General features: G+C 38.3%; 3 protein-coding genes and 2 non-coding genes across 11 annotated transcripts; 2 read left to right on the top strand and 3 right to left on the bottom strand.

Annotated features, from left to right (window-relative positions):
- Positions 1 to 573: 573 nt before the first annotated feature.
- Positions 574 to 9,941, bottom strand: LOC129568755 (serine/threonine-protein kinase 11-interacting protein). Of its 6 annotated transcripts, none has more exons than XM_055447008.1 (10): positions 9,340 to 9,941; positions 7,423 to 8,391; positions 7,139 to 7,355; positions 6,611 to 7,068; positions 5,945 to 6,509; positions 5,741 to 5,872; positions 4,311 to 4,397; positions 3,072 to 3,854; positions 2,521 to 2,994; positions 574 to 2,431 (listed from the first exon to the last, which is right to left on the bottom strand). In XM_055447008.1, exons 2-10 carry the CDS (start codon positions 8,347 to 8,349, stop codon positions 1,977 to 1,979), a joined length of 4,098 nt encoding a protein of 1,365 aa, XP_055302983.1. In that variant the 5' UTR covers positions 8,350 to 8,391; positions 9,340 to 9,941; the 3' UTR covers positions 574 to 1,976. The 6 variants fall into 6 exon arrangements, with proteins under 6 accessions (XP_055302983.1, XP_055302982.1, XP_055302984.1 ...); XM_055447007.1 differs by lacking the exon at positions 9,340 to 9,941 and adding an exon at positions 9,231 to 9,328; XM_055447009.1 differs by lacking the exon at positions 9,340 to 9,941 and adding an exon at positions 8,648 to 9,037.
- Positions 9,942 to 10,301: 360 nt separating this feature from the next.
- Positions 10,302 to 11,481, bottom strand: LOC129568757 (transmembrane protein 138). Its single transcript, XM_055447013.1, has 5 exons — positions 11,241 to 11,481; positions 11,088 to 11,149; positions 10,953 to 11,025; positions 10,711 to 10,885; positions 10,302 to 10,642 (listed from the first exon to the last, which is right to left on the bottom strand). The coding sequence occupies exons 1-5, from the start codon at positions 11,310 to 11,312 to the stop codon at positions 10,536 to 10,538; spliced, it is 489 nt and encodes a 162-aa protein (XP_055302988.1). The 5' UTR covers positions 11,313 to 11,481; the 3' UTR covers positions 10,302 to 10,535.
- Positions 11,482 to 12,288: 807 nt separating this feature from the next.
- Positions 12,289 to 24,070, top strand: LOC129568754 (A-kinase anchor protein 12-like). Of its 2 annotated transcripts, none has more exons than XM_055447005.1 (12): positions 12,289 to 12,928; positions 13,866 to 14,050; positions 14,123 to 14,719; positions 14,805 to 18,258; positions 18,324 to 19,106; positions 19,183 to 20,133; positions 20,213 to 20,716; positions 20,804 to 21,955; positions 22,062 to 22,181; positions 22,262 to 22,451; positions 22,524 to 22,636; positions 22,723 to 24,070. In XM_055447005.1, exons 1-12 carry the CDS (start codon positions 12,736 to 12,738, stop codon positions 23,064 to 23,066), a joined length of 8,586 nt encoding a protein of 2,861 aa, XP_055302980.1. In that variant the 5' UTR covers positions 12,289 to 12,735; the 3' UTR covers positions 23,067 to 24,070. The 2 variants fall into 2 exon arrangements, with proteins under 2 accessions (XP_055302980.1, XP_055302981.1); XM_055447006.1 differs by lacking the exon at positions 12,289 to 12,928 and adding an exon at positions 13,155 to 13,574.
- A 1,216-nt stretch (positions 24,071 to 25,286) lies between these two features.
- Positions 25,287 to 25,358, top strand: Trnat-cgu (transfer RNA threonine (anticodon CGU)). The gene has a single exon. It is a non-coding gene; the product is annotated as a tRNA-Thr (tRNA).
- A 183-nt stretch (positions 25,359 to 25,541) lies between these two features.
- Trnat-ugu (transfer RNA threonine (anticodon UGU)) lies at positions 25,542 to 25,613 on the bottom strand. Its single transcript has one exon. It is a non-coding gene; the product is annotated as a tRNA-Thr (tRNA).
- Between the last annotated feature and the right edge of the window lie 29 nt (positions 25,614 to 25,642).

Here is a 25,642-nt window from a genome sequence, read left to right as displayed (position 1 = left end):
TGCAAAATAGCTGAGGATATATGCAGAGCATGAAAAACTCAGTCAAATTGGCATCAACATTTACGTCTTTTCATACTTAATCAATTGTGTTTCACAGTTGCGCTACTATCGACTTTCATACTCGGCATATGTCCTCAGTAATCTCTTGATTATAGCCCGATATGCAGAAGACTAGGCGTTATCGTATTTTGTTACGTCAAATTTGTCTCACAACACACTTCCTTACCATGACCTCTATATACAATTTAATACATCTTTTACGCAATCTTCATGGACATTTTCATTAGGCTGGATAGAGCTAAGTATACTACGTATAGAAATATGATTTTGATTAGATAAAAAAGATTTTTTTTCAATCTAATCCACGGATTCCCTTCGTTCAGCTTAATTTTTGCTAAATAATAAAAAAATAAATTTAAATGTGATTTTAAATTGTTTGCAAACCCAAAACTTTCGCAGGAAAATGTGTTGGCTTGGTAAATAGCCAACCAGAAAACTACTAACTCCAGTAAGGTTGCCCATAAATTCAATTGCTGTTGTATAATGGACTCAATTAATAATATGCATATTTCATTTGAATTGTTGACTGGTTTTCAGTCAAATAAATTTATTTCTCATAAGTGTTTTATATTACAAAATGATTTATTGGGTATGAAGTCAAAAATGTTCATAGTTAAATTTCAATCATCTTATAATTGTAATCATTTCTTTAAAATACGAGACCTATTTACATTTATAACGAGCATTGGCAATCTGAACCATTCGAAAATAGCTGTTTAACGGAGAAAAACGCTAAGAATTTGCATTTGACCATTAAAATGGACACGCGACAAATGTTCATCTTAAATCTTTCTCGTTTGACATAATACAGATTGATTTTCTATTTGTGTGGAAATTGGACAACTACCCATATTCGTTCAGACACAATTCAAACAATAATTTTTCACACATATTTCTACAACATTCACATATTTACTTGTTCTGTTCCTGTCTAAAATCGTATCGTCAAATTAAAAATAATAATTGAATTTTAGTATTGGCTGCTCGCATAATCTTATGTCTAGAACGGAAAATTAGCTGAATGGATTGCATCCATTTATTAACTGAAGTCATTTTCGATGGAAAGTTGCTGAAACGGTTATTCAATCTGTTTGAAACGCAACTTTGCTCTAAGAAATGAAAATTGCCGTCGCTGCATTCTAATGCATGCAAAATGAAGGGTCCTTGTGCAACCGAGAAAGAATTTTGAACAATAATCAGGGCTGGAATTTCAAGTCATTCCAACAAAACTGTTCGGAATTATATTTTTCATACATAAAACTATAATTGAGTGAAAGAGTGAGATTCCACTATTTTTCATCGATCCACCGGAATTATTTCTCATACATTCCACTCTTCCTTGAGTTATCGGAATAATTCCGATGGCTCGATGAAAAATAGTGGAATCTCTCTCTTTCACTCCAATATAGTCTTATGTACGAAAAAAATAATTCCGAAAAGTTTTGGTGGAATGTCTAGAATTCCACTAGGGGGAAAGAACTGAGTAAATGAAAATATAAATATTGTAAATAATCGCATATTCTACCGAGTTTGGATCAATACACGCCAATGCGTGTCAATCCGCTAAATAACTAGCTGCGAATGCATGCAAATATGGTCAATAAAATGTGCGTATTTGCAACTGTCATTCCTGCTCGCCACGAACGAGACGAAGCAACAGAAGAAAACAACAACAATAACACTACGGAACGCAGTGCAAATGCCTGTGAATATTTGTCAATACGTGTCAATGAAGTAAATATACCAATAGTTCTTTCCCCCTAGGAATTCCAGCTCAGCTAATCATTTTTCCTTCTTTTGTTTCTAAATCATACAATTTTCAGAAATGAATTTATCACTGTCATCCGAATCAGGAAGTGATGCATAAAGTAATTTCTAACGACGTAATCGAATTCGCTATGATATTTCATGTTTGCTTAATTATTTGACAAAGGCACTTTGAATAATTTTTCCCATGACGCCGCCAGCGTTTCGAATGTGTTTTGTAGACAGGAGCCGGTTTCGAATTTGCACTCCCATTTCTGTTTTTTATCCTGGATTTCATCCAGAAAACTGATAATAAATGTGGTTTCGTTAATATGTTCAACATCGACCAAATCCATCATCAGCTGCATTTGTGCCACTTCAATGCTGCGATCCAGTTTCTCAACGGTCCATCCGTATTTCGGTGTGCTCACATACAGATTGGAATCGGTGAGAATGAAAGCGGCATACTCATGCACGGTGCTGCTGTCATTTTGATCGATAATTTTGCAGTTATTCAGAATGGTTAACATTTTCAATTGGACGTTGTCGGTGATTTGAAGTAGCTTTTGTGATATGCGCTCGGATATTTGGTACTCAAGATCACAGTAAACGGGCAATGGGTTGTCTGAAGGGCAAAGAAATAAGAAAATTGTCTTTAATCATGTATCGTAATCTGGGTTGATCGAAAATAATTTGATTCAAAAATCGACTTACTTGCAAAAAACAGCAGCAAACTGTCGGTTCGCATAATATCTTGTAGGAAGAAATGAATATTGCCATAGTATTTAATCGTAAATGTGATGCCAACTTTCCAAGGCAGCACTCGGATCATTTCGACTCGATTTATCGTTCCGAATGCATCTCGTTTCACCCACTTCGTCACGTCGTCATTTTCTTTGCCAATTATATTCAGTACATACCACTTTGTGGTAGACATCACGAATATAGCCGGTTGAAGTTTAGCATCCGGATCACTGTTTGCCGTGTCACTGAATAAACACCCTTTCACAAGCCATTTTAAATGCTCGTTGTCATCTTCGAAGATATGCTGATAGAGGTATACCTTCAATCGATGGTCCACGTAATCGAACTCGGTGTACGAAAACTTGAACTTATCACATGGTGGCGCTTCCACTTTCGATGTTTTTACACTGCGAGCCATTAAAATGTTGGTCGAATTGAAGAGACCTGCAAATTAAAAAGGTATATTGATTCAAAAAAAATGGTCCAATTTCAATTCTTCCAAACTAAATCCCATTACTGACCTCCAAACATATTTGAAATCATCGAACCTTCCTCTACTTTGCTGCTTTCCATTTCCTTCTTTTCCTCTTCGGCGATTGGAATCGATTCCGGTTCAGCCAGTGTCATAGTTGTCATAGTTGTTATACTTGTCGTTGTTTCTTCGGTAGCCTTGCCTTCGGCCGCTTGATGTTCATACGCGGTGCACACACTGTCCGTCACCGATCCGGATGAGCTACTCTCTGTCAAATTCATGCCGGTCAAAATCGGTTTTTTCGGTTTCAGCAGTGCTTCGTTCACTTCGGCCTTGTCATTGTTGTTGTTGGTGTTTGTTATATCATCGGCCTGTGTGATTGTTACTTGATCCACCGAATCACCAGCGATGGTCATTGGATCGGGTTCATCTAAAATTTCTTCAATATCACTATTACTTGTCGATTTGATAAGTAAATCAAGCGATGGCGAATGGCATGCAGACCCATCGTTCGATTTATTGAATTGATGCTGATGCTGTTGCACATATAATTGTGTTTGTAATAAATATCGTGAATCTTCCGATTGTTTGCGGCTCGATTGACGGCTGAACCGGTCCAGCACTTCGATACTACTAATGCTTGGATTACTTAAGATTTCCACGTCACTTTCGGGCGGTGCACCAAAACGTGATGCAAAATAGCTGTCTAAATCATTTGTGTGTTCGCAATTGGTTGTGCTGCCGATCAGACTTTGATTCGAGTCGAATGAACTTTGTGAACAGTTGGAGAGTTTTGATTGTGACAAGCTTTCATTAAATGAACTAGCCGAATCTAGTGGTTGTGTTTGTGTGTTTTTTTTTTATGTTTGGACCGATATGAACGCAATGATGTTCGGAAGATAGAAGATTAGTCGATTGGCAAAACGAGAGAAAAAATGGGAAATTCATTCATTAATTTGTATCATTTTTTGCAAATTCTTATCTCTATAATTCGTTTACAGTTGATCTAACGGATTTTATGAATGGATATACTGAAATGTTTGCGGGGGAAGAGAAAAAACACCAGCACAAAAGCAACCAACACAAATATTTTAAATAGACACCATTTAGGAACGGAAAGTGCTACTTATTATTTGGAATTAAAAATTATTGCATTCAAAACAAAAACAATTAACGCCCAATTTACCCGAGTAAGAGAACAACAAAAACCAATCTAAGCAAGGTGAATTTTAAACTAAAAATTTGTGAAGGAAAAAAATGATAAAATACCAAGGAAAAAAAGTCTTACGTTTGGTGTGATCAGTTTTGTTATCGTAATTTTCATTAAATCCTAACGTTTTAGTAGATTGATTTCCAATCGTTTCGTGTCGCAGTGCTTTCAATTGTCACAGGTGATACAATTTGATATAGATAAATTAGTTATTAAAATTTGCATGGAAATAAGGCGACAATAATAGAGAATTGTATGAGATCATGTAGTTATGCCGTGAGCGTGCATCAAAGTGTGAGTCATTTAAATTGTGATTGCACAGTGTATTCCGTTGAGTTTATGTTAAAATGTTGAATAAATATGAATTTAATTTTGAATTTATTAAATAAGTCATGCAATGAATCAAATGAACGTTATCCATTGTTGATAAGTATTTATTATTCTTTAATAATGATTTAAAGAAAAAAAAATTCAATTATGTTTTCGTTGTGTTATTTTGAACCATTTAAAATCATCAAAAAGACCACCGTCAGTGGTTAATCGCATAAACATTTTTTCAACCAGCTTGGTTATTTTGTTATTTTCATGTTTTGGTTTCTCCTTGGTTCCAAATTAGAAACGTGCTAAAATATCGGCATTCGATAGAGGGAAAAAGAGAAGAAGAAATGGAAATGTTCCAGAAATTAGTGATGTATGCATGACATTTAATCAATGTTGCTATATACACAATAGCAAATGATTCGATCGCTGAGAAAAATGCTTGCGTAATATCCATCGGCTGAATGTTGCTGTGAATAACATGAATCATATTTACATTGTTATGATTTCAGGCCTCGAACATGAATTTCAAAGGAAAATGAACTTCAAACATAGAACTTTCGTCGGAAAGAATCTTCGTTCAGTTGGAGTTTTGCATGTCGTTAAATAGTGAGGTGAAACTGGTTGATATAATGACGTAATGGCTACCGTGTTTGCTTTATACAGGTGTCAACTCTATTTTGCATGCATAGAGTCGAAGCTTGATCGTGGATAATGGAACTTAATTGAGGGGTTTTTATCTTATTAAATCCGCAATGAATCGTTAAACTCAGAAATGTTCACATGGTATCTAAAAACGCATGCACACTCTATTCCCGTTAAATACATTTACAACGATCAGTATATCAAACTTACAATGTTTCCAAAACGCATAAATACGGCATCGCATAAGGCAGTTATCGCATAAATATCGCGCGATAATTTTCTGCTTGCGTTGCCGCAGTATACGATATTTCAATCGTCGTATTCATGCGTTTTGGACACATTGCAAACTTAAATAATAATGAGCAACTTTGTGCTACACTTATTCTGCTACATGGCAGCAATGAAGTTTTACTGGATATGTACACATACTGATGTCAATTATGCAAATGTATTCGCTGGTAATTAAGTCTTATTAAAACTACATTTATTTCAAACCAAAATTCAACTAGTATGATTAATGATCATTATAAGGCATGAGCTCTTACCGATGCTACTATGTGAATTTGAATTGCCCAGCGGCACCGGATCAGACTGTTTCGGTGATGATGACGACAACTCCGACTGTTGCACTTTCATCTCGATAACATACGTACTGTTACAGTCGGGACACTTCACACCTGCGACAGAAAGCAACATTTTTTTAAAAATAAAATTGAGCTAAATAAAACGTGTAAGTGCAGAATTTTCACCATTCTTCCGCGGAAGTTTCTCTTGTGAAAATTGTAGCGCGCAGTTGGCACATCGGAATACGATCATGATGTCGGACAATGGACGTTGTGATAAAATATTTCGTAGAAAATCGTCCAATTTCTTTCCATGGCCGCTCTCACTCATTTTGTAAGTGCGTTCTCGTTTATCCTTTTTGATGGTATCGAATCGAATGCGCACCACATCCGTGCTAACAAGTTCGGAACTCTCCAGCATAGTCAAGGCCCATTGATTTATGGTTCTACCGGTTAACGAATTCTTTTCACGTATACTTTGATCCGACACAACCAAAAGAAGATCCGTTTGATTGATATCGTTGGTCACGAGATAAATGGTTTCATTTTCTTCTGTATCCGACAGCGATTCGGCTTCCATTGACGTTGACGATGGATACAAGTTTCTCAGATTTTCATCTTCGCTTATTGTCGATCTGAACATTGTTCTCTCCATCGATGATTCCGCAGCACTTTGAAGTTTTTGTGAACTCTGGTCGCTGTGGTCAACACTTTTGAATTCACTCGTCGATGAAGTTGGCGACTGGAATTGCTATTGAAAAGGGAACATGTTCAATCACATGAAGAAAAAAAACACTCATTGAATTCAAACTGAACGAGTATGAACTTTGGTTAAGTGTTCAAATTCCATACCTCAATGGATGAATGAGCAAAATCGGCGTGTTTCGACTGTTGAATTGGAGTCGATGTTCGATCTCTGTTGATCTTTGATTCTAACCCGTACAGCGTTTCCAATTTCTCTTCAGTTGTTGGCGAAGAAATTCTGATCGGAGCCTGAATTCCCATCATATCTTGCACCTCCTTGCTGTGCAACCAATCATCGCCGTATTCTTTGCGCAAATCTTCAATTTGCTTCTTTGTTTTGAGATGCTCTTGGCTTCCCATTTCGTCAATCCCATCAATCCCCGATGCTGTTGATGATTTGCGCTTCTCTTTTTTCGGTGGTTTCGCTTTGACAATTTCGATGCCATCATCATCGTCGTCATTATTGTCATCGTCATCACGAATATCGGCCGGTCTTACTTTAATCTTTTTCTGAGTAGATGTGCTGAGTTGTGACGTACTCAAGTCATTCATTGCCGGGAAATCAACTGAAAAATTCAGAATCAAAAGTTTAGTTCACATTCGAATCAAATATGACGATTAAAATGTCCTTCAAACCTGTACTACTCGTGCTCGATTCGAGTTGAAAACTCCCCAATGATCCTATACTGCTTGCAGGAGTTTGTTCATTTGTTCGTCCACTGCCTGGCGTGGATAATCCACTTGATGATATCCACTTTGGTGGTCGAGGTTTTACAGGCCATTTGTTAATGCTCTGATAGTATCCAACCAAATTTTTTTCATATTTACTCAACGGTTCTGAGTCCAGAACAAACTATGGAAATGAAATCAAAATGAATTAGTATAAAAATCTGATTTTCACGCAATATCCACCAGTTTACCTTAACACTAGCAACATTTTTGTGTAAATATTTGCATGTTTCTTCCCTATGATGCGGATGGCATGCAATTGGATTGCCGTGCAGTTGGAGCTGTTGAAGTGCAATCAACGATCCAAGTGGTTCAAGCGCTGCATGATCCAGAATGCAATTGTCAGCTAAATTCAATTCGCTGAGTGCTTCAAGTTTGGGCAAACCGCGTAAATCTTCGATAAAATTATTGGTTAAAATGAGTGATTGAAGACGTCGCGATGCGATGCTTTGCGGTATGTGTGACAGATTGTTGTAGCTTAAATTTAATTTTTTGAGATTTGGCAACCATTTGATAGCGTCCACACTGACAATTTGATTGTGGCTCAGGTTCAACTGTTGTAAATTCGACACAAATTCCAGCGAACAGTCGATCGTCCTGAGGTAATTGTAGGAAAAATCAGCCATTTTTAATTCATTCCAAAGGAATCCGTTTGCATTATCGCCACCGCAATGGGCAATAATTGACTGGATACTGGTGATGCTCTTCGAACAGATGAGCTCCTGAAGATGAGCACGCAACCGTTGAATGCCGACAATTTGTTCGATGGGAATTTTCTGAATTTCTAATCGTCTCAGATTACGAAATTTCTTTATGTCAATATCACCATCGAATGGTTCTTCTGTAGGTATTGCTACTAAGCACAAAATTTGCGCTTTCTGCACAAAATCATAGATAATTTGCAGATCTCGGAACACTTCGGATTTGGCATTGTTTGGCTTGAGCACCTGAAATGTGTTTGGCGTACACGTTTCATTCGGATCGGTAATCAGTGAAAATGAATCATTGAGTGCGCGCATCAATGAACCGGTCAATGTAATTTTATATTCGGAACTGAGCACTTTATCGCCGTTTTCACGCAGCAATTTTGCCAGACGTGTTATTTGCCGTGGATCCATTTTGTCCTTTATCTCGTCGTCTGTTTCACGTTCGCCACGTTTCTACGAAAACGAACAAGAAAAAGAAATCGATTATTACATTTTATGTCGTCACATTCTTATGAGTATAAAGAAAAAAAAAACAAATTAGGACGTTCATCTCATGCATAATTAGTAACATTGAACACGAGAGAATCGAGTGTACAAATTGCGCTGCATTCACAAAGCGTCTAGTCGCCGTCGTCATCACGCTCTTTCTATTCATATTCGGATTTGTTGTAATTTGTATTCTATTTTTATGGTAAGTCGTTATTATTGCCTTTTGTTTACAAACACTTTTTCAGATGCGCAGACACACTAATAACGCGATCAACACACATCAAAATGCGTCGTGTGCCATTCGCAAAAATTCCTTCTCTACTCGGAATTTATGTGTGTGAATAATTTATTCATAATTTTTCCATTCTCTCCGTTTGACGACATTTATCAACACTACAACTCCTTTCGAGATGTATGCCAGCTATTTTTGTAATTATTAGCACAATACACCCGATACGATGACTAGATTACTTCCAGTCAGCGCAATAGTGATCACGTAATGAAGCGATACGCATTTTCGCATCGAACCGAATAAAGAGTTCCTTAGACACACTCGGAATAATATTTACACAATATGTTTCAATGAAATCGTTGAAATCAAACAAAGGAGAAAAACAAATAAAGCACGTTGAAACAATTGACTGGAAGTAGCAACATTTTTTTTTTATATTTCCTTTAAAAAAAAAATCTATGCACGAATTGATGAATTTCGTCGACTGATTTCATCGAAAATTCAATGACTCCATGTTCAGTGTGATTCATTTCGAGCAGGAGAAACGAAAAAAAGAAGAAGAAAAAATTACGCGAAACATTTTGAATGCCCAAAAACGCGATTTATTTGTGTCAGTAGAGCTTCGAATCGGAGTTTTGCTCCGTACAACGTCCCTCCTCAACTACGACTGTATCACTTACATTGCAATTTCTCTTTAGTCACACTCAATTACAGCTGATACAAATTTTTGATTTGCACGTCAGTCGTAATACATTAACATCAAATCAAACTAAAAACGACCAACAAAATTGCACACGCTCCGTTTTCCGATCGAGTTTTTCGCATTCAATTTTGTGTGAAAGTGTAAAATAGATGAGATTAGTTCCAGCACACAAATTACAAATTGATTCTTTCAGCTCTCGTCAAACAACCATCGCTTATTGCTTGTGTTGAATAATTCACGATTTTTTTTACGTTCGTCGTTTTAGTAAATGTTTTTTTTTGTTGGTTGTTGTTGTTGTTGTTGTTGTTGTAATTATTATTAATTATATTAAGACATTAGAACAGAATTTATATACAAACTAAGAAATTTCACAAGAAACGAAAATAAAGAAAACTGCACTATAAACTATGACTGATTTGATGATTTTCGTCTTTTTGTTATTCTTTCAGTGTCAATTCGTGTACGAGTGTGCGTATATTATTTTCTTTCGTTCACTACACTTCTCATTCATGTAGTGTTCGTTGTATATCGACTATGTTTTGATCTCTGTCTATTGTGTATGAGCTACGGCCACTAAATACGTACGTACGATATAAAATATTTGTTTGAAACGTCAAACATCTGATATTATTGTTTGAAAGGTGCATGGTTTGTGCAGGTGGCAGCACCTATACATTCGATTGCCATCATTACAGCAAACATTTAGTGGAGCGGATTTTTTTGGTTTGCAAAGGAGGAAATAATCAAAATGAGATTGATTACGACAATGGATATGAAGTCAATTTCGAAACTTTAATATTCCATTGATGTGAAAATGGTTTTGAATTAATAATTTGGAATTTCAGCACGATTCATTCTCATTTGTAGCAAAAATTGATGCTCAATTCTTTTACGTACGAAATAAGAACAAAAAAAATGAAACAACTCCATTTAAATTTGGCTACAGAGTATATTTAGCCAAAAATATCATTTTTTTGTATTCATTTCAAACCGAACAATTTTCCAGTTAAATATCATAGTCAAAAACATTTATCTCATATAATTGCATTCCATCTACGTTTTATACAATTGAATTCACAACAGCTGCGGTTTATATCATTGATTAATCAATTTACTTCACGTTTCACATCCAACTTGTCATTATTTTTGAGAACTGTCTTTCTGCATGGTAATTTATCGAATGGCCAGGAATTCGGAAACCCAATCAAGATTCTCGTAGAAGCGTGGATCACTCATTTTCAGGGCAGCTCTTTTGTAGGTGTAATAATAGAATGGAGAAACTGAAATTTGCAGAAGAAAAAGTAATTAGGATCATATATTTTCCTTGAAAATTCAAAGTTTGTCGTACAAATTCGTTGAATGATAAACAGTGTTGTTAGAGAAGTGGACCATTCATGTTTGTTTGGTGTTTTGTGGTGATCGATAATGATCCAGATATGATGTGACAAGGTCAAGATAAAGTAAATAGCGAGCACTATCAGAGATGCTCGGAATTTGCTGTACAGCAATTCGGCCAAACCCGCCTGAAAATGATCATAAATTTTGTGATTAACTCAGCTTAGGATCTTCGAATAAAGAGTGAATACTTACTTGAAACACATAGGTTGAATACAAGCTGAATAGCAAAACAGTGAAAGCGAGCACCAAGCAAATGTCTTGGAAACTGTGGAACAACAACAAATTGCTGATTATTACCCATCACTTGAAAAATTGGCGCACACTTACAGAAAGAGGAATATTATTGTCGAACGACGGTCCCTTGCCAGATGAGAAAAACTGTTAATGGCCTGCAAATTTAAGAAGAAAAAAAACAAAGTTTTTTTTATTCCATTCGGTCGTACAAAAACAATTACGCGCTACTTAGACACAGTGACGTACCAAATCGATAAGGAGTATTAAGCATTGAAAAAACAAAACCACTGCAAATCGCCTGGTCGACAATTTAATCATGATTGCTTTGACAGTGAATTCGGCACAAAATCAACGACAAATAATTTAAAAACCGAAAACTAATGGAATCAAATCAAATATTCTTGGAGACAGAACCCATGCTCTGAATTTATATACAATTCTTATGATATGCTGAGTGTACGATGTTCTACGTCAATTTCAATGCAATAACTCCCACATAAAATACATTCAGGATGGGGAAAAAGGATATAATTCGTGCGCCGGCGCTGTTTGGGTTTTATTTTTTGAAAAATGGGAAATCATTTATTGCTGTTCTGAAATACAGAATCATAATGTAAATCAATTTACATGAGGAAAATCATGAAGAATTGCTAAAATTCACAAAAATTATGCAACGATTTTCACACAAATTTCGAACGTTTGCCACAAATAAAAGAGGAAACTATTGAATTTTTCGGCCGTTTAAATGTTGATTTCATGATATGTGCAAAAGAGGCCGTTGCCATCAACGTTGCCAATGATATAATGACGTATATCCTACTCTATGTTAAACGGCTTTTTCCATTTGGACTGATATGGCATGATATTATGAGATAGACAAGGACACTGATTCTATTTGATCAAATTAAAACTGATAAAATTCAAAGATTCATCGTTGAATATGATCGTCAAGAAGTATGGCGGTCAACCCAAGTACATTCCTTGAATCAAGAATCTCAGATAAGAAAGAAGCAAAATTACTATTCAAGACGGTCAAAAGGTCATGAAAAAGGTGAATTTTGCGAAAAATTGCATGAACAAGTCGAAAAGTGCATTTAAACACTCAACATTTTTGTAATAATTTGTTGACACAGGTGAAGCCTTATTGTTATGACAATGCACAAACATCAGTTCAAATGGCAAATTCTTCAATTAAAAAAACAGTTGCTCCAGCGAAAACATTCGAAGTCAAGCAAATGAATGCAAATGCTCAACGGTATATCGGTTGGCTTGTGAAACGTCAAACAAATTGTGTATATGACATTTGATATATTCGAAAGCGTTGAGTCGGTAGAGCGGCAACCGTAAGAAACAACAAACGGCACGGAGTTTCGAACATATCTCAAACCCATGCACATACAACCACACATGTATTGATGTGTGTATGCCGTATACACGAGCTGATGTGTGTTGTTGAGTGAAAGTTTTGTGTTAGTTGTGTTTCATTCAAGACGAAAACTCATTTGTTTGTTTCCGATCGCACAGTGTGTCGAATAAAAGCGCAAAAAAAAAATTCAGTGAAAATGCATAAAGAAATCCATTTGTTATTCGACCAAATATTAAAAAACAAGTGAATACATGAGATTGAAAAAGTAGAATTCGGAGCAACAGTGTTGTGGGAAAAATAGAAAATCAAAAAAAATCATTAAAAAAAAGTTCATAAAATCTGTGAGCATTTCAACAGCTAGATTCAATTGGAAAAATGGCGTCCGTAAATAAATCATCGGACGCAGCAAATATAGATGATAATGCGGCCGCTGATGCTACGTCATCATGCCTAAACGATCCAAACTATGCAATAATTTGTGTGTTTCTTCAAAAATTTGGTGTGCATCTGAAAATCGAGCATCCGGACTTTTTGCGATTGCAAAAAATGATCGAAAATACGGACGAGGGTAAGGCCACACAATTACAATAATAACAACAACAACAACAAAAATACATGCTATACATTAACGAGTGTGTCGTCGGGAGTCGCGTTGGCTATACGCGTTTGCTGTAGTACATGTTATACACACAGTGTGTGATGATGCCTCAATGGCAAGCGTTTGCTTTGAGTGGAATTTAGTATTGGTTGTGCATATGTGTGCGTGTGTGTTTGAATGCGTTTTGTGTGTCGATGCTTTTCAAAATTGAGTGCTTTATTTGTGAAGCCGATGAGTCAAATGTGTGTGTCCGTGTGTTTGCCCGTGTGTGGTTCTGTGATATTCATCGTTACTGGTGTATGCATCGTGCATCTTGTGACTTTCGACATAGTTTACAAACGATGCAAACTAAAACATTTATCGCCCTTCGGCATTTTCACTCAATCGAACGAGTGCGTTTGTTGTGTGTCAGTGTATTTGTTGATGTTTTTAATAATGCCATAATTACGACTCGTCAAATGAATGAAACATTTTGAACGCCTTCAAATATTCAAACGAAGAAAAAAAGAATCTTATTTGAATTGACACACATACAACGCAAATGTTGGCGTTTTGTGAAATAAAAATGTGCATCAACCGATAATCAATTCTGGCGTGTAATTGCATTAAAAATACAGTGAGAATGAATAGCAAACAAATGTATTCGATTGCCGCGCAAATATTAATTATAATTGCCGTAAAAAAAGAACCAATCGATTTTAATTGATAGAACATTTCGTCTAGCGAAAAACCGCAATAATTTTACTGCATATTTTTAGTGCTCTTTCAGAACTCTTTCTCTACTCACTTAGCAACGATATAAAGTGATTCATTTCTAAATAAAAGCGTCATAATGTGATTTATATTTGTTTGTTCTGTCAAAATTATCGATTTTTATAAAAATGCATATTTCGTTCTACATTTGCAGTGCATGATGAACTCCGACAATTCTTTGTGAAATTGCTGCGAAAAACACGGAAAAGCGTTCAGCCAGACAAATTGGATTCGGCATTAGCAAAATTTTGTTACACATATTCGGCACAGGATGCATGGGAACTCGAACGATTCGGGTATAAAAAGGCGAGTCTCCCTGTTAAACTACGCGTATTGAAGGTAAGCTGTTGCACGTCAAAACGATTGAGTACGTTTTTATTCATAACTTCTGCTTTTAAAACCAATTTGTAGGAGGTTCTCGAAAGTCAATTCGACAAGAATCCGAATTTTCGAACGTTGGTCAGTGCACAGACAGCCGCCGAACTTCGAAGTCAACCGTTGGGCAAAGACAAACTGGGAAATGCCTATTGGAGCACAGTAGACGACCAGTGCAATTTGCGCATCTATCAAGAGCACTTGGACGAGGAGATTTGGAAGGTGGTTGCAACGAATCGCGAGGAAATGGCAAAATTAATCGCATGTCTTCGGGGCAATGAATTAGTCATGCCGTCACTCGTTGGACTCATTGATGAAGACAGTAGTAGCAATAGTATGCCGCCAAAAGTGGATGCACTACAAAATGAGAACGGCAACGGCACAACCAACAGCAACGATAGTGACGAGAAAAATGTACCATGTCTGAAAATCAAATTGAATTCGAATGGTGCCGAATCGACGGTGGAGGAAATTTCAAACGGTGACCATACAAACGGTGCTAAAAACCAATCGCAAAATGATAGTATCGGCGAAGAAGAGGAGGAGGAAGATGCAAGCGTTATGTCGGAAATTGATGAACTATCACAGGCAGCTAGCGAAAGCAGTAACACCACTGCTGGAACTAAATCAACGGTAAGTGAATAGCTCTTTCTCGAGCTCATTCAATAGGATAATAATATTTAGGTCATAATAAAATATGCTCGTGTTTTTCGCATAGGAAACACAAGGATCAAAGCGAATATCGTTGATGGCGTCGAAGCCTCCATCAAATGCAAACAAATTGAAACTGCGAATATTTGCCACAGATAAAAAGACACTGAAAAGAAACTTGGACGAAGATACTGAAGTGGCGGCGGGTAAAAATAAGCGACCAACGATGCAAGACAAGAGTCATGGCGAAGAAAACGACAGCGAATTTGAAAGTGACGAATTGTCAGACGAAGAATTGGACGACATTAGTGGCGATGATGATGATGATGATGATGATGATGATGAGGTTGGACCAGCCATAGAAGAGCCAACAATGTACGTGAAGGGACACGGATCAGGTGCTGATAACAACTGTGAGAATGTCGTGTGGCCGGATTGCGACGAGTCGGATTGCGAAGTTGGTGAGGCAATCGAAGAGGAAGTATTTTTTGTATTTGGCCAAGGAAGTGGCTTCGAATGTGATGTCGGTAACAATGACATTAAAACAACAGAAGCGCCAGCCAGTGGTACAACAGCACCACCACCGCCACCGGTCACACAAAGCAAGCCAATGTTTTTCTTCGGTCAAGCGGGCTGCTTGAAACTCAGTCCAATGAAACCGTCTGTTACCCCAACTGACAATTCATGCGCCACAAACAAAAATGACACCGAAACAAAAGAGAGTGAAAAGACACTTGCTAACAAGACCGACACCAACGATACAAATTCAGTTGCCTTAGATGCCAAAAGCGAAACCGTGCCGGAAAATAGCGCTGATGAAACAGACAAGGGAATCTCGACCGTCATCGAAGCGCCGCCACTCACAACTATCCCAGAAAACAATGTTGGCGATAAAAACGAGCACACATCATCTTCTAATGACTGGGCGCCAATCAGTGAAAGCACAGCACAAATCGAAACTGATCAATCGAATGTCAACACCGATCGATGCGATGATAAAAGCGCCGATGTGAAGCATGAGGAAACGACTGCAGTGGCTGCGACCACCAAAAGTGACAGTTCTAAAGAAAGTATTGAATCAAACAGTTCAGTGGCCTTAGCGAATATATCAGTACAACAAGACAGTGAATCGATTGAACCAGAATCTCTGCCGACGACAAGTGAAACCGTATTGCAAACCGAAAGCCATTTATCGAACGATACAAATGAACAAAATGAGATTAGTGATAAAGTAGAAAAGCAATCGTCGAAACTTGATGTGGCAAGCGATGATGTGAAATCGATAGAAACGGAAAATGAACCTGAACATAAACTAAGTGAAATGAGTAGTGAAATTGATGTGAATGAATCGAATGCTTTGGAGAATGACAATGAGAATGAGAATCAAAGTAGCGTAAGCCAAGTTGAAGATGAAGCAAAACCGAGTGCTGAGGTCGAAATTAGTGATACACCTTTAACTCGTGAAGATGTTCCTATTGAAAACCAAACCATTTCTTCCAAACACGATGAATTCTCCGAAACAATCGAATCAACAAGTGAACCAGTGCAAGACACAGATTCGGCAGCAGCACCAATCGAAAACGATATTACGCCATTGGTTGAGGAAAATCGAGTTGAAGAGGTTGCAGAGCAAACGGAAAGTGGGGAATCAAGTGAGTTGAATAATGAAAGCAATAATGATGTCAAGACTGAAAGCCTAAATGAACAAAATGTTATCGAATCGAATGCAGTCGAAAATAATTTAAAAGAAACCAGTACAAGTGAAGAAATAACAACGGCTGAAATACAAGAGCCAGAAAGTAAAGTGTCACAAATCACTCCTCCTGCTGTTGAAAACCCTGTTGAAATTCCCATTCAAACACCATCCGAGCAATTGGAAACGGTTCAACCAACTGAAACCGAAGGTTTGCCAGATGAACAAGAAACACTTGATGAAAAACTTCCATCTACATATGAAGAGATTGAACAAACAACAAGTGAACCAGAACCAATTGATGCTTTACCAATTGCGGTTGCAGCTACAGAGCCCACTCCAATCGAATCTGATCCAATGTCACCAGCTCCCGTTTACAATGAGTCCTCAGAGCCCATTCCAAATGAAGTCGTCAACGAATCGGTTCCAAGTTCAGTAACTGAACCAATCGCAGCAATTGCTAGCGAGCCAATTCCAAGTGAACAGATTGAGCCAACTCCGAATGCTTGCCCATCTGAAACGGTCGAGAATGCTGAAAATGACAATAAAGAGATAGTTTCAGTTGACGACAGATGGGCGGCTTCGGTTTCCGTTCCCGTTGCTGAAGCAGAGCGTCAAGAGACGTCACAAGCTGAGTCAGAACGGAAGAAAATCGTGCCAGAATCAAAGGTAGATAGATCAGAAGTGATTGCTACTGAGGTCATATCTGCACCAATTACAGAAAAACGAAAATCCATTGATTGCATTGAAGAAGTTTCAGAGTGCAAAAAGATTTGTGAAGAAAAAATTCTTGAGGAACCTGAACAACCAACAAAGATCGATTTAGATGCAGTGAAGATAAATGAAATTCCAACAACAAGCCAAGAGGAATCTGTTTCGAAGCCACTTGAAATCGTAGAGCAGAGCGATACAATTCACGTTTCTGAAGTTTCACTCGAATTGGAAGCGACAATAGAGCCAAGTCAAATTGAGTTATCGAAGCTTTCAGAAGAATCGGAATTGATTGCTCAAGATAAAGAAGACGCACCACAAATCACGACGGAAACACAAATCGCGACGGAAACAAATGTTGAAATTCGTCACAAAACTTCAAAGAGCGAACAACCAAATCTGAGTGAGGTGGGCACTTTAAAAACGGACGATTCCGTGAAGAATGCCGTAGCATCAGTGGAAAAAGGATCAGTTGTCATAGATAGTGAGTTCATGCCCAAAACACAGGTCAATGAAGCGAAAAACGAAGAACCAGAATATACCCAAGCTCAAGAGAATGTTGCTGAGGCATCAACTGAGGCACCTGTTGCCATTGAAAAAGAAAAGTCGCGATCACCAGCGCGAGCTCAGCTGAATCAGGCACAAAGCTCACGGGTGGCTCAACTACGAACACGAAAGCGGCGAATATCGGGTGAGAAAGTGCGCCATTCTTCCGAAAGTGATGACAATATCGATGCGCTAATCGAATCCCCACTGTCACAAGATGCAAGCAGTGACGAAGAAGTGGGTGGAAAACGTATAAAAATGCGACCCAAAGTGGTAAAGAGAAGCGTACGCAAATCGGTTGAACAAAAACGAAATATCAAAGACACTGATTGGAGTAGTGATGACAATGAAAAGCCGAATGCCAAGAGAGCAACGAGCGATGTTTCCAAAGAAACGGAGAAAATATTGCCATCGCCCGAGAAAGTGGCGCCAGAGGTGGATAGAAGGAAGGCAGCTGTGAAGGAAAAAAGTCCACCGTCTATAAAACCGGAAGAGAAGCCATCTGTAGTAGAAGAAACGACGGTGAAGTTCGAAGAAGAAGCAATCGAACAGCAATCTGATGAGGGACAAGGTGAGTTTTAAATATTTTTGTCGTCATTAAAAGCATTTTTCTCAACATATTTTCTTATTCTCTAGCTACACCAGTTCGTCGCCCAGGTCGGCCGACAAGACGAGGTAGAAAACCGGGTCCCAAACCAAAAGCGAAGCCAGTGATCAAAAATGAAGACATCAAAGAGGAAGAGCCGCTTAAGCAAAATCAATCGATCAAAGAGGATAAACCGGCAGCAACGCCGCCACCACCGGCAGCTAAACCAGAAACCCGAAGGAAAAAACGAAGTTTACTCGGTTTAGATATTGCTGAAATTGAAACGGCACAAGCAGCTGTGGATGCAGACACTCCGGTGCGCCAATCGCGACGAATTGCCCAAATCAAAATTCGCGAAGAGGCTGAACGTCGCAAAGCCGAAGAGGTAGCGCTGATAAAAATGAAACAAGCGTCAGAGAAGAAGAAAAAAGGTGTCGTTGCCGAGCAGAGTGCAACCGAAGATGAGGAGGAAGAAGAAAACAGCGAAAGCGAGGCAAAGTTGGAAAAGAAAAAGAAACGTAAGAAGGGAAACAAGGACAAACCATGGCAAACTGATTCGGATGACTCAAGCGAACGCGAAGAGGAGGATGTGTACGAGCACGAAGAAGTTGAACGGCTACCACCATTGGGTTCGGATCACGAATTCTCGCCAGAGTCAGATATCGAAGATGAATCGCAAATTGTACCGACAAAACGTGCTCGGACCGCCCGCAAAGACAAAACCGAACGACGCGAAGAGGAGTCCGAAGAGGAGGAAGATATTCATGCTTGTCAAAAGTGCACGAAAAGTGATCACCCAGAATGGATTTTGCTGTGCGACAAATGTGATAAAGGTAAGGCTGTTTGATATGATTTCAAAATCAAAGCGATCAATAAATTCAACGGTCTTATTTCTTTTTTTTCATGCAGGTTACCATTGTTCGTGTTTGAATCCGGTGCTATTCGTTATACCTGAAGGAGACTGGTTCTGTCCACCGTGCCAGCAAGAAAAATTGATCGATCATTTGGAGGTGAAACTCCTTGAGTTTGACAATATGCTTCAACAGAAAGAGATCGAAGAGGCACAACGCCAACGACTCCTGATGACGACAATCAGTGAGGAAAATGTTATAAGAGACACAAAGCGCGATAGGCAGCGTGCACGTGCGTTGGATGGATCGGAGAACTCATCGGAATCGTCGTCGGAGGAGGAGAGTGATGCCGGAGAAAAAGTCGGAAACAGTGAACGAAGAACAAGGCAACGGCCAAGACCAAGACCAAGACCAATGAATCGGCAACGCAATCGCAGCGAGAGCGAAAGTGAAGCAAGCAGCAGCGATAATTCGTCAGACAATGAACCGATATACAAATTGCGAAAACGGCGTCAAGCCAATGTCAGTTATCGATTCAACGAATACGATGAGCTGATCAATCGTGCGATCAAATCGGAAATGGATGAAGTGGCTGGCGCTGGCAACTTGGGCCGTGGCAAAGATATTTCAACCATTATCGAAGCCGATAAAGAGGAAAAACGGCTGAAGAAACTGGAGGAGCAGCAAAAAGAGCGCGAAATTACGGGTGAAACCAATGAAAAAGATGATGATGACGATTCGGATGATCATCCATTGAAGACTAAAGCTGAAAAATCGGATGACAGTGACTCGGAGCCAATACGACCAAAAGCCATTAAACGCTCAAAGAACGTGGGTGGCCGAAAGAAAAAGAAATTGAACAGTTTGGATGTGGATTCGGAAGAGGACGCCGATTCGTCAGATGACGATTTTAATACTAGCTCTTACTCTGACGACGAAGAAGAAGAGGATTCAAGCGCACCTAGTGAGAGTTCACTGGATAGCATTGTTAAGAAGAAGAGAGGAAAAGGTTTGTAGATTTTATTTAGGAAATTTATTTCTTATAAGAATCAATCAATGTTTTATTAAATACCTCATTTGTTCAATAGGTCGTCAATCAACTCGTCGGTCGGTTCGTGATCGTAAAAAGCGATTCGATGCTGATTTCATCGATGATTCGTCGTTCGATGACGAAGACAATATTCCGCTGGTTAAGAAAAAGAAGAAGGTCGAATCAGATTTTGATGATTTCGATGACAGTTCCGAAGAGCTGGGGGAGGATGTGGATAGTGAGGATCTGTGTGATGACAGCACCGACGAAAGTGATCGATCATGGGGCAAGAAAAAGAAGAAACCATCAAACAAAGTGGCTAGCAAACCAAGTCGAAAGAAGAAACCCGATGGTGAACGATCTTTCAAGGGTAAAATTGCCAAAAAGGAACCAAAAGTGTCGAATGATGATGACGACGACGATGATGATGTTAGCGACGATGACGATGCTGATGAAGTATTGCCCGAGAGCCGACGAACGCGCGGTAAAAAACTACCATACCTCCTAGATGATGACTTTGATAGTTCCGATGATGGAATCAAACCCGGCGTCAAGCGGCCAGGTAAAAAATATTCCATTCATACATATTTTTAGTGGATATTCATCCGTTTCAATATTTAGCCAATAATATGTTTGCTCTTTATTTCAGACACGCCACCCGAAGAGCGTGCTGCATTCATCAAGAAACAAGAGGAGATAAAGCGAATGTTGGCGGAAAAAGGGAATGACGATAAATCGCTCCGTGTTCCACCACCGCAAAAGGACTCATTGTCCACAATACCGCCGCAAATCATTCAAACGGCCAAGGCACTCGATGTTGATCTCAAAAAATCGGCCAGTTTAAATCGAAATGCCAGCGATAATGATTCGAATGGTTTTGATGACGATCTACCGGAAGATTTTGATCCCGAAGATATGGACGAAGATGCCATTGCCAAAATGATGGAAGAAGAAGAATTTGCACAGCATCAATTGAAGCTGGCCGGTGAAACGATACGCAATCGCAAGCTAAAGGATGCATTGACCGATCCAATGAAAAAAGAAGATTCGCCAACGAAACTAACCATCGAAACGGGATCAAGTGTGATAATGCAATCGACAATACCGTCTTTGGTATCGCCATTGTCAACGTCACAGCTTACCATACCCGATATTCCTCCATCAATGTATACGGTATCCCAATTCCAAGGTGCAAACAGCAAACAGTCAACGACGCCGAAGAAACGCGGTCGCAAAACAAAAGATGATGTTCCAATGATTGGTGTCAAGGAACAAGTACATCCAACACAATTGCCAACGATACAACATACATCGATTTTGCCACCAAACAAACCAAATACTCTATTAAATATGCCGTCAGTATTACAACATGCACCCACATCGCAACTATTCGCATCGCCCACCATTCAGCACACATCGTCAGTTATCGCGCATGCATCGGTTATACAACAGCAGCAACGACTTCCGCCGATGCCTCAAACCGTTGCATCGAGCATTCTTGGCCTTGCACAGAATCGTGAACCAATCATACCGTCAACCGTGTTAGATGTACAGAATACACGACTTTTGGATCCATCTGAACTCGGTAAACCACCAGACGCTTTATTGGATCCGGCAGTGAAAAAACGAGCACGAAGCAGAAAGAAAATTACACCGACCAGAGATTCACTCATTACTTCTCCGCCAAATGTTACTGTGTCACCGGGCATCATACAACCATCAGCGGTGACAATACCAAATGTTCCGAATATTTCGAAACCACCATCATCGATTTTATCGGAACGATTGTCAGCCAATCCAGGTTAGTAGGCAGCTTTGGATTGATAATTCTTCAAAATTTCCCTTTAATTTAACATTGACGTTGTGTTTTCATGTCATATTCTAATGAATTTTTTTTTCTCAACTAGCCGAAAAAGCGGGATTGTCGGTAGCCACACCGCCACAACTCTATTCGCCAAGCAGTCGATCTCAAGCATCGGTGATCACCAGATTAACGCGGCCATCGCAAAGACAACCTTTCCCTTCCGGTAAGCATTAAGACTGATTCATATTCAATAAATTGATTGGAATGCAGAAAATAACACGTCGATTTTGTTAACATTCACAGGTCAATCTCCACCGCAACGATATTATGCACCAAATGCAACAATGCCATCACATTCAATACCTTCAACGGCAACTGGATCACTTTCACGACCATATCACACACCAAATGTAACAGTTACATCGGGACCAAGGCCACCACCATTGGTTCCTCCACCACACACAAGCGGCCATTTGCCTCATCCGATGTACATGTAAGTTCATTTTACCGATTTGAACTTTAAAAAAATGTTTGAAAATAATATAAATTCCAATGCGAAAAATAGGCGAGGTCAACCGGGAATTCCATATGGCGGTTATCCAAATATTCAACCACCTCCCATGCATAGATCGTTGCAATCTATCGAACATGCCACAAATTCACCTCAAAATTTCACAGGTAAAAGCAATTTTGCTAAAAAAAAAGCATTTTTTTTAAATGATAGTTTGACTAACGTTGAGTTCTATGGTTTTTCTTCAATCAAGGAGCATATCAAAATCTACCGTTTGGCAGTTATTACGCAGCCGCACAGGCAGCAGCAGAACGGAGATCGGGTGCAATAATTGGTACATTTGAGCCATTTGACAACAAAAATCCAGCATCTCATGATCGCTTGCCGGCCTACGCACATCCAAGTCTTGGTTTAGCTGCGCTGGCCAGTCGAAACGCTCCAACCGGAAATGTTGAGGATGATCGAACTGGACCACCAGGACCAGCACCACCGTCGGTCATTGGGCCGGGTGGTGTGGGCGGCGTTGGTGGAAGTACCAGTGAATTTAGCGGTTTAGTTAGTTACTTCAGTTCGCAACAAGATGACTTGGATTCATAAATTTCGGATGAAAAATAACTCATGCCCATGCACATAGCACAAACACACTCTTCAATTTATCATTAGCCATGAATCCATTTAGTCATTGAATTGCGTTTAACCAATGGACAAATACAAACTTAATTAGGTTTAGACAAAATGTAGCAATCTCTATTTGAGTAAACCATGTTTATTTTTTTGCTTTGGACAAAAAGGCAAAGTTTACAACAAAAACTCCAAAATCGATCAATAATAAAAAGTCTAATAGTCACAAAGCATCACGCACTCAACATAGTACGAATCGACCGTACCATATACAAAAGCAACAACAACAACAAAACCATTTACGTTACAAAATACTGTATAATAGAGCTATTTACATGAGAATAGAGAGCCGAATTCTATGTGGTTTTTGGCCAATTTTCAGTAGACCTTAGTGTTAGAATCCGTGTAAAAAGGAGGAAAAATCTTATGCAGACAAAAAAATGTCGATCATGTTTCAATCACATACATACACACACACGAACTGTTACACGAAAACTGAAAACTCACAAATAAGTTTAGAGAATCAGAAAAAAGGTATTTATATATACGAATGCAACACAACAAGGATTCCCTATAAATATTTTATTTTATTTGTTTGTCGTCGTCATTTCGCTAGAGAAGCGAATTAATTTTATTTGATGCTACCTTTAAAAGTGTAAAAAACTAACCAAGATTTACGATGATTGGTGATGATGAAGATAGAACAAAAAAATGGATCTATCAAAAGGGGAAAATGTATTTTTATTTATTTTGGTATTAGTCAAGTAAAAATGAAAGAGGAGAGAATTGAAATGATGTGGAAGAAGAAGAAGGAAAAAAAAACAATACATAATCAAATTTAATGTCATCCCTTGATTCCTTAACAGTCAATGTGTAAGGAATAAATCCTTTTCATGAGCAGCTTGAACGATTTTAAGACGAGCTACAAATTGATAAATATTATTGTAATAAATTGTAACAATAAAAATGTGTAGACCGTTCATTTTCTAGTATCCATTTTAATTTTTCTGTTTCTTTTTTTTTGCTCTATCATTGGTAGCGAAAGAAAGGTTAGTTTCATATGTTGTAGAAGCATCGCTTTTATGATAAACGATTTAATCGTCGGTAGTTTAGTCAAAAGATTGAGATAGTAAGAAAGAGAAAAAAATGACATTTTAATGTATTTGATTTTCATTTTCAATTCAGTTCAATTCCCAACAACATGCTAGAAATATTTTTTTTAAATTATCATTTATCTGGACGGAAGAAAAACTAAAAAAACTAAATTATTTACAATAAAAAATCATTTAAATAAAAAAAAACAATCGCATTTTTATTCAATTTCTATTATTTCATAACACTGTAGTAACATTTACAGCTTTTGAAATGAACTACTGATTCTACACATAAATTTCAGAATTTAGTAGGGGACGAATGTAGTTGAACCTCATATTTCGTTTTGGTAAATTGGTGGATTGATATCAAGAATGACCCTTTTATTGACGTTGGACGTTATTTGCTCATTTGTTTTCAACAATCTCAATTTTTGACACTAAAACCATATAAATTTGTGTAAATTGATACTAGAAATTGATTCTATGTCCAAAATTAGTTGGATATCCGTAGTAGCTCACTGTAAGTGTGTTTTCTATGCCACAAGTATGATTTTGTATCAATCTTTCAACCGATTGATAGTTTTATGAAGAAATGTCAATTTTTCACCAAATTTGTAGGAAAATCGGTGTTCAAGTGTTCAGAGACCCATATTTTTTGACGAAAAAATGGTAGTTGTCGAAGACAAAACGTCGTAAGAGGCCATTTTCAGCCATTTTCGACCAATTTTTTCAACATCACTGATAAACAGTTATAAAAGGGTCGTTCTTGATATCAATCCACCAACTTACCAAAACGAAATATGAGGTTCAACTACATTCGTTCCCTATAAAAATCTGAAATTCATGTGTAGAATCGGTCATTTTTTTGTTTTTGCATCGGCAACTATTTTTTGCAGTTCAACGAATATCAGTTCAATGCGATGACGTTATTTTGCAACAACAACAATAACAACCTGATTGGCAACAGCGAACGCTTCTATATGGAGGAGTTGAGTATTATAACAGTTTTATATGAGCACAGTAGAGAGGGTAAATCGTATGTTGTGATGAGAAACGACTCATGCATAACACTTATGGGAAATCAGCCACCCAATGAGCATGAGCCACTTTAGCTCAGAGGTAGAGCACTGCTCTCGTAAAGCAGGGGTCACTGGTTCGATTCTAGTAAGTGGCAATTATTTTTTTTTTATTTTAAACCAATTTGTACGATTTAAGATTGTTTCATGAGTGTTAACTTTATCAATTTTGATGCAAAATCTTTTTTTTACCGAAAATAATAAATGTGCCTGAACTTCTTATCACCCAAGCCATTTCAAGACGATTTTAGGTATTGGAAAGAAGGGAAAAAAATTAAAGCTGCCACCTGAGAGAATTGAACTCTCGGCCTTCGGTTTACAAGACCGACGCTCTGCCCCTGAGCTAAGGAGGCTCATATTTCGTTCACAGCGCAATTTTTCT

Source organism: Sitodiplosis mosellana, unplaced genomic scaffold (assembly GCF_009176505.1).
Source record: "Sitodiplosis mosellana isolate CC-2019 unplaced genomic scaffold, AAFC_SMos_1.0 Smas_scaffold_22, whole genome shotgun sequence".
In the NCBI taxonomy this organism is placed as follows: Eukaryota; Metazoa; Arthropoda; class Insecta; order Diptera; family Cecidomyiidae; genus Sitodiplosis; species Sitodiplosis mosellana.
Note: the sequence above shows the minus strand (reverse complement) of the source record. Positions and strands in the feature narration are given on the sequence as shown.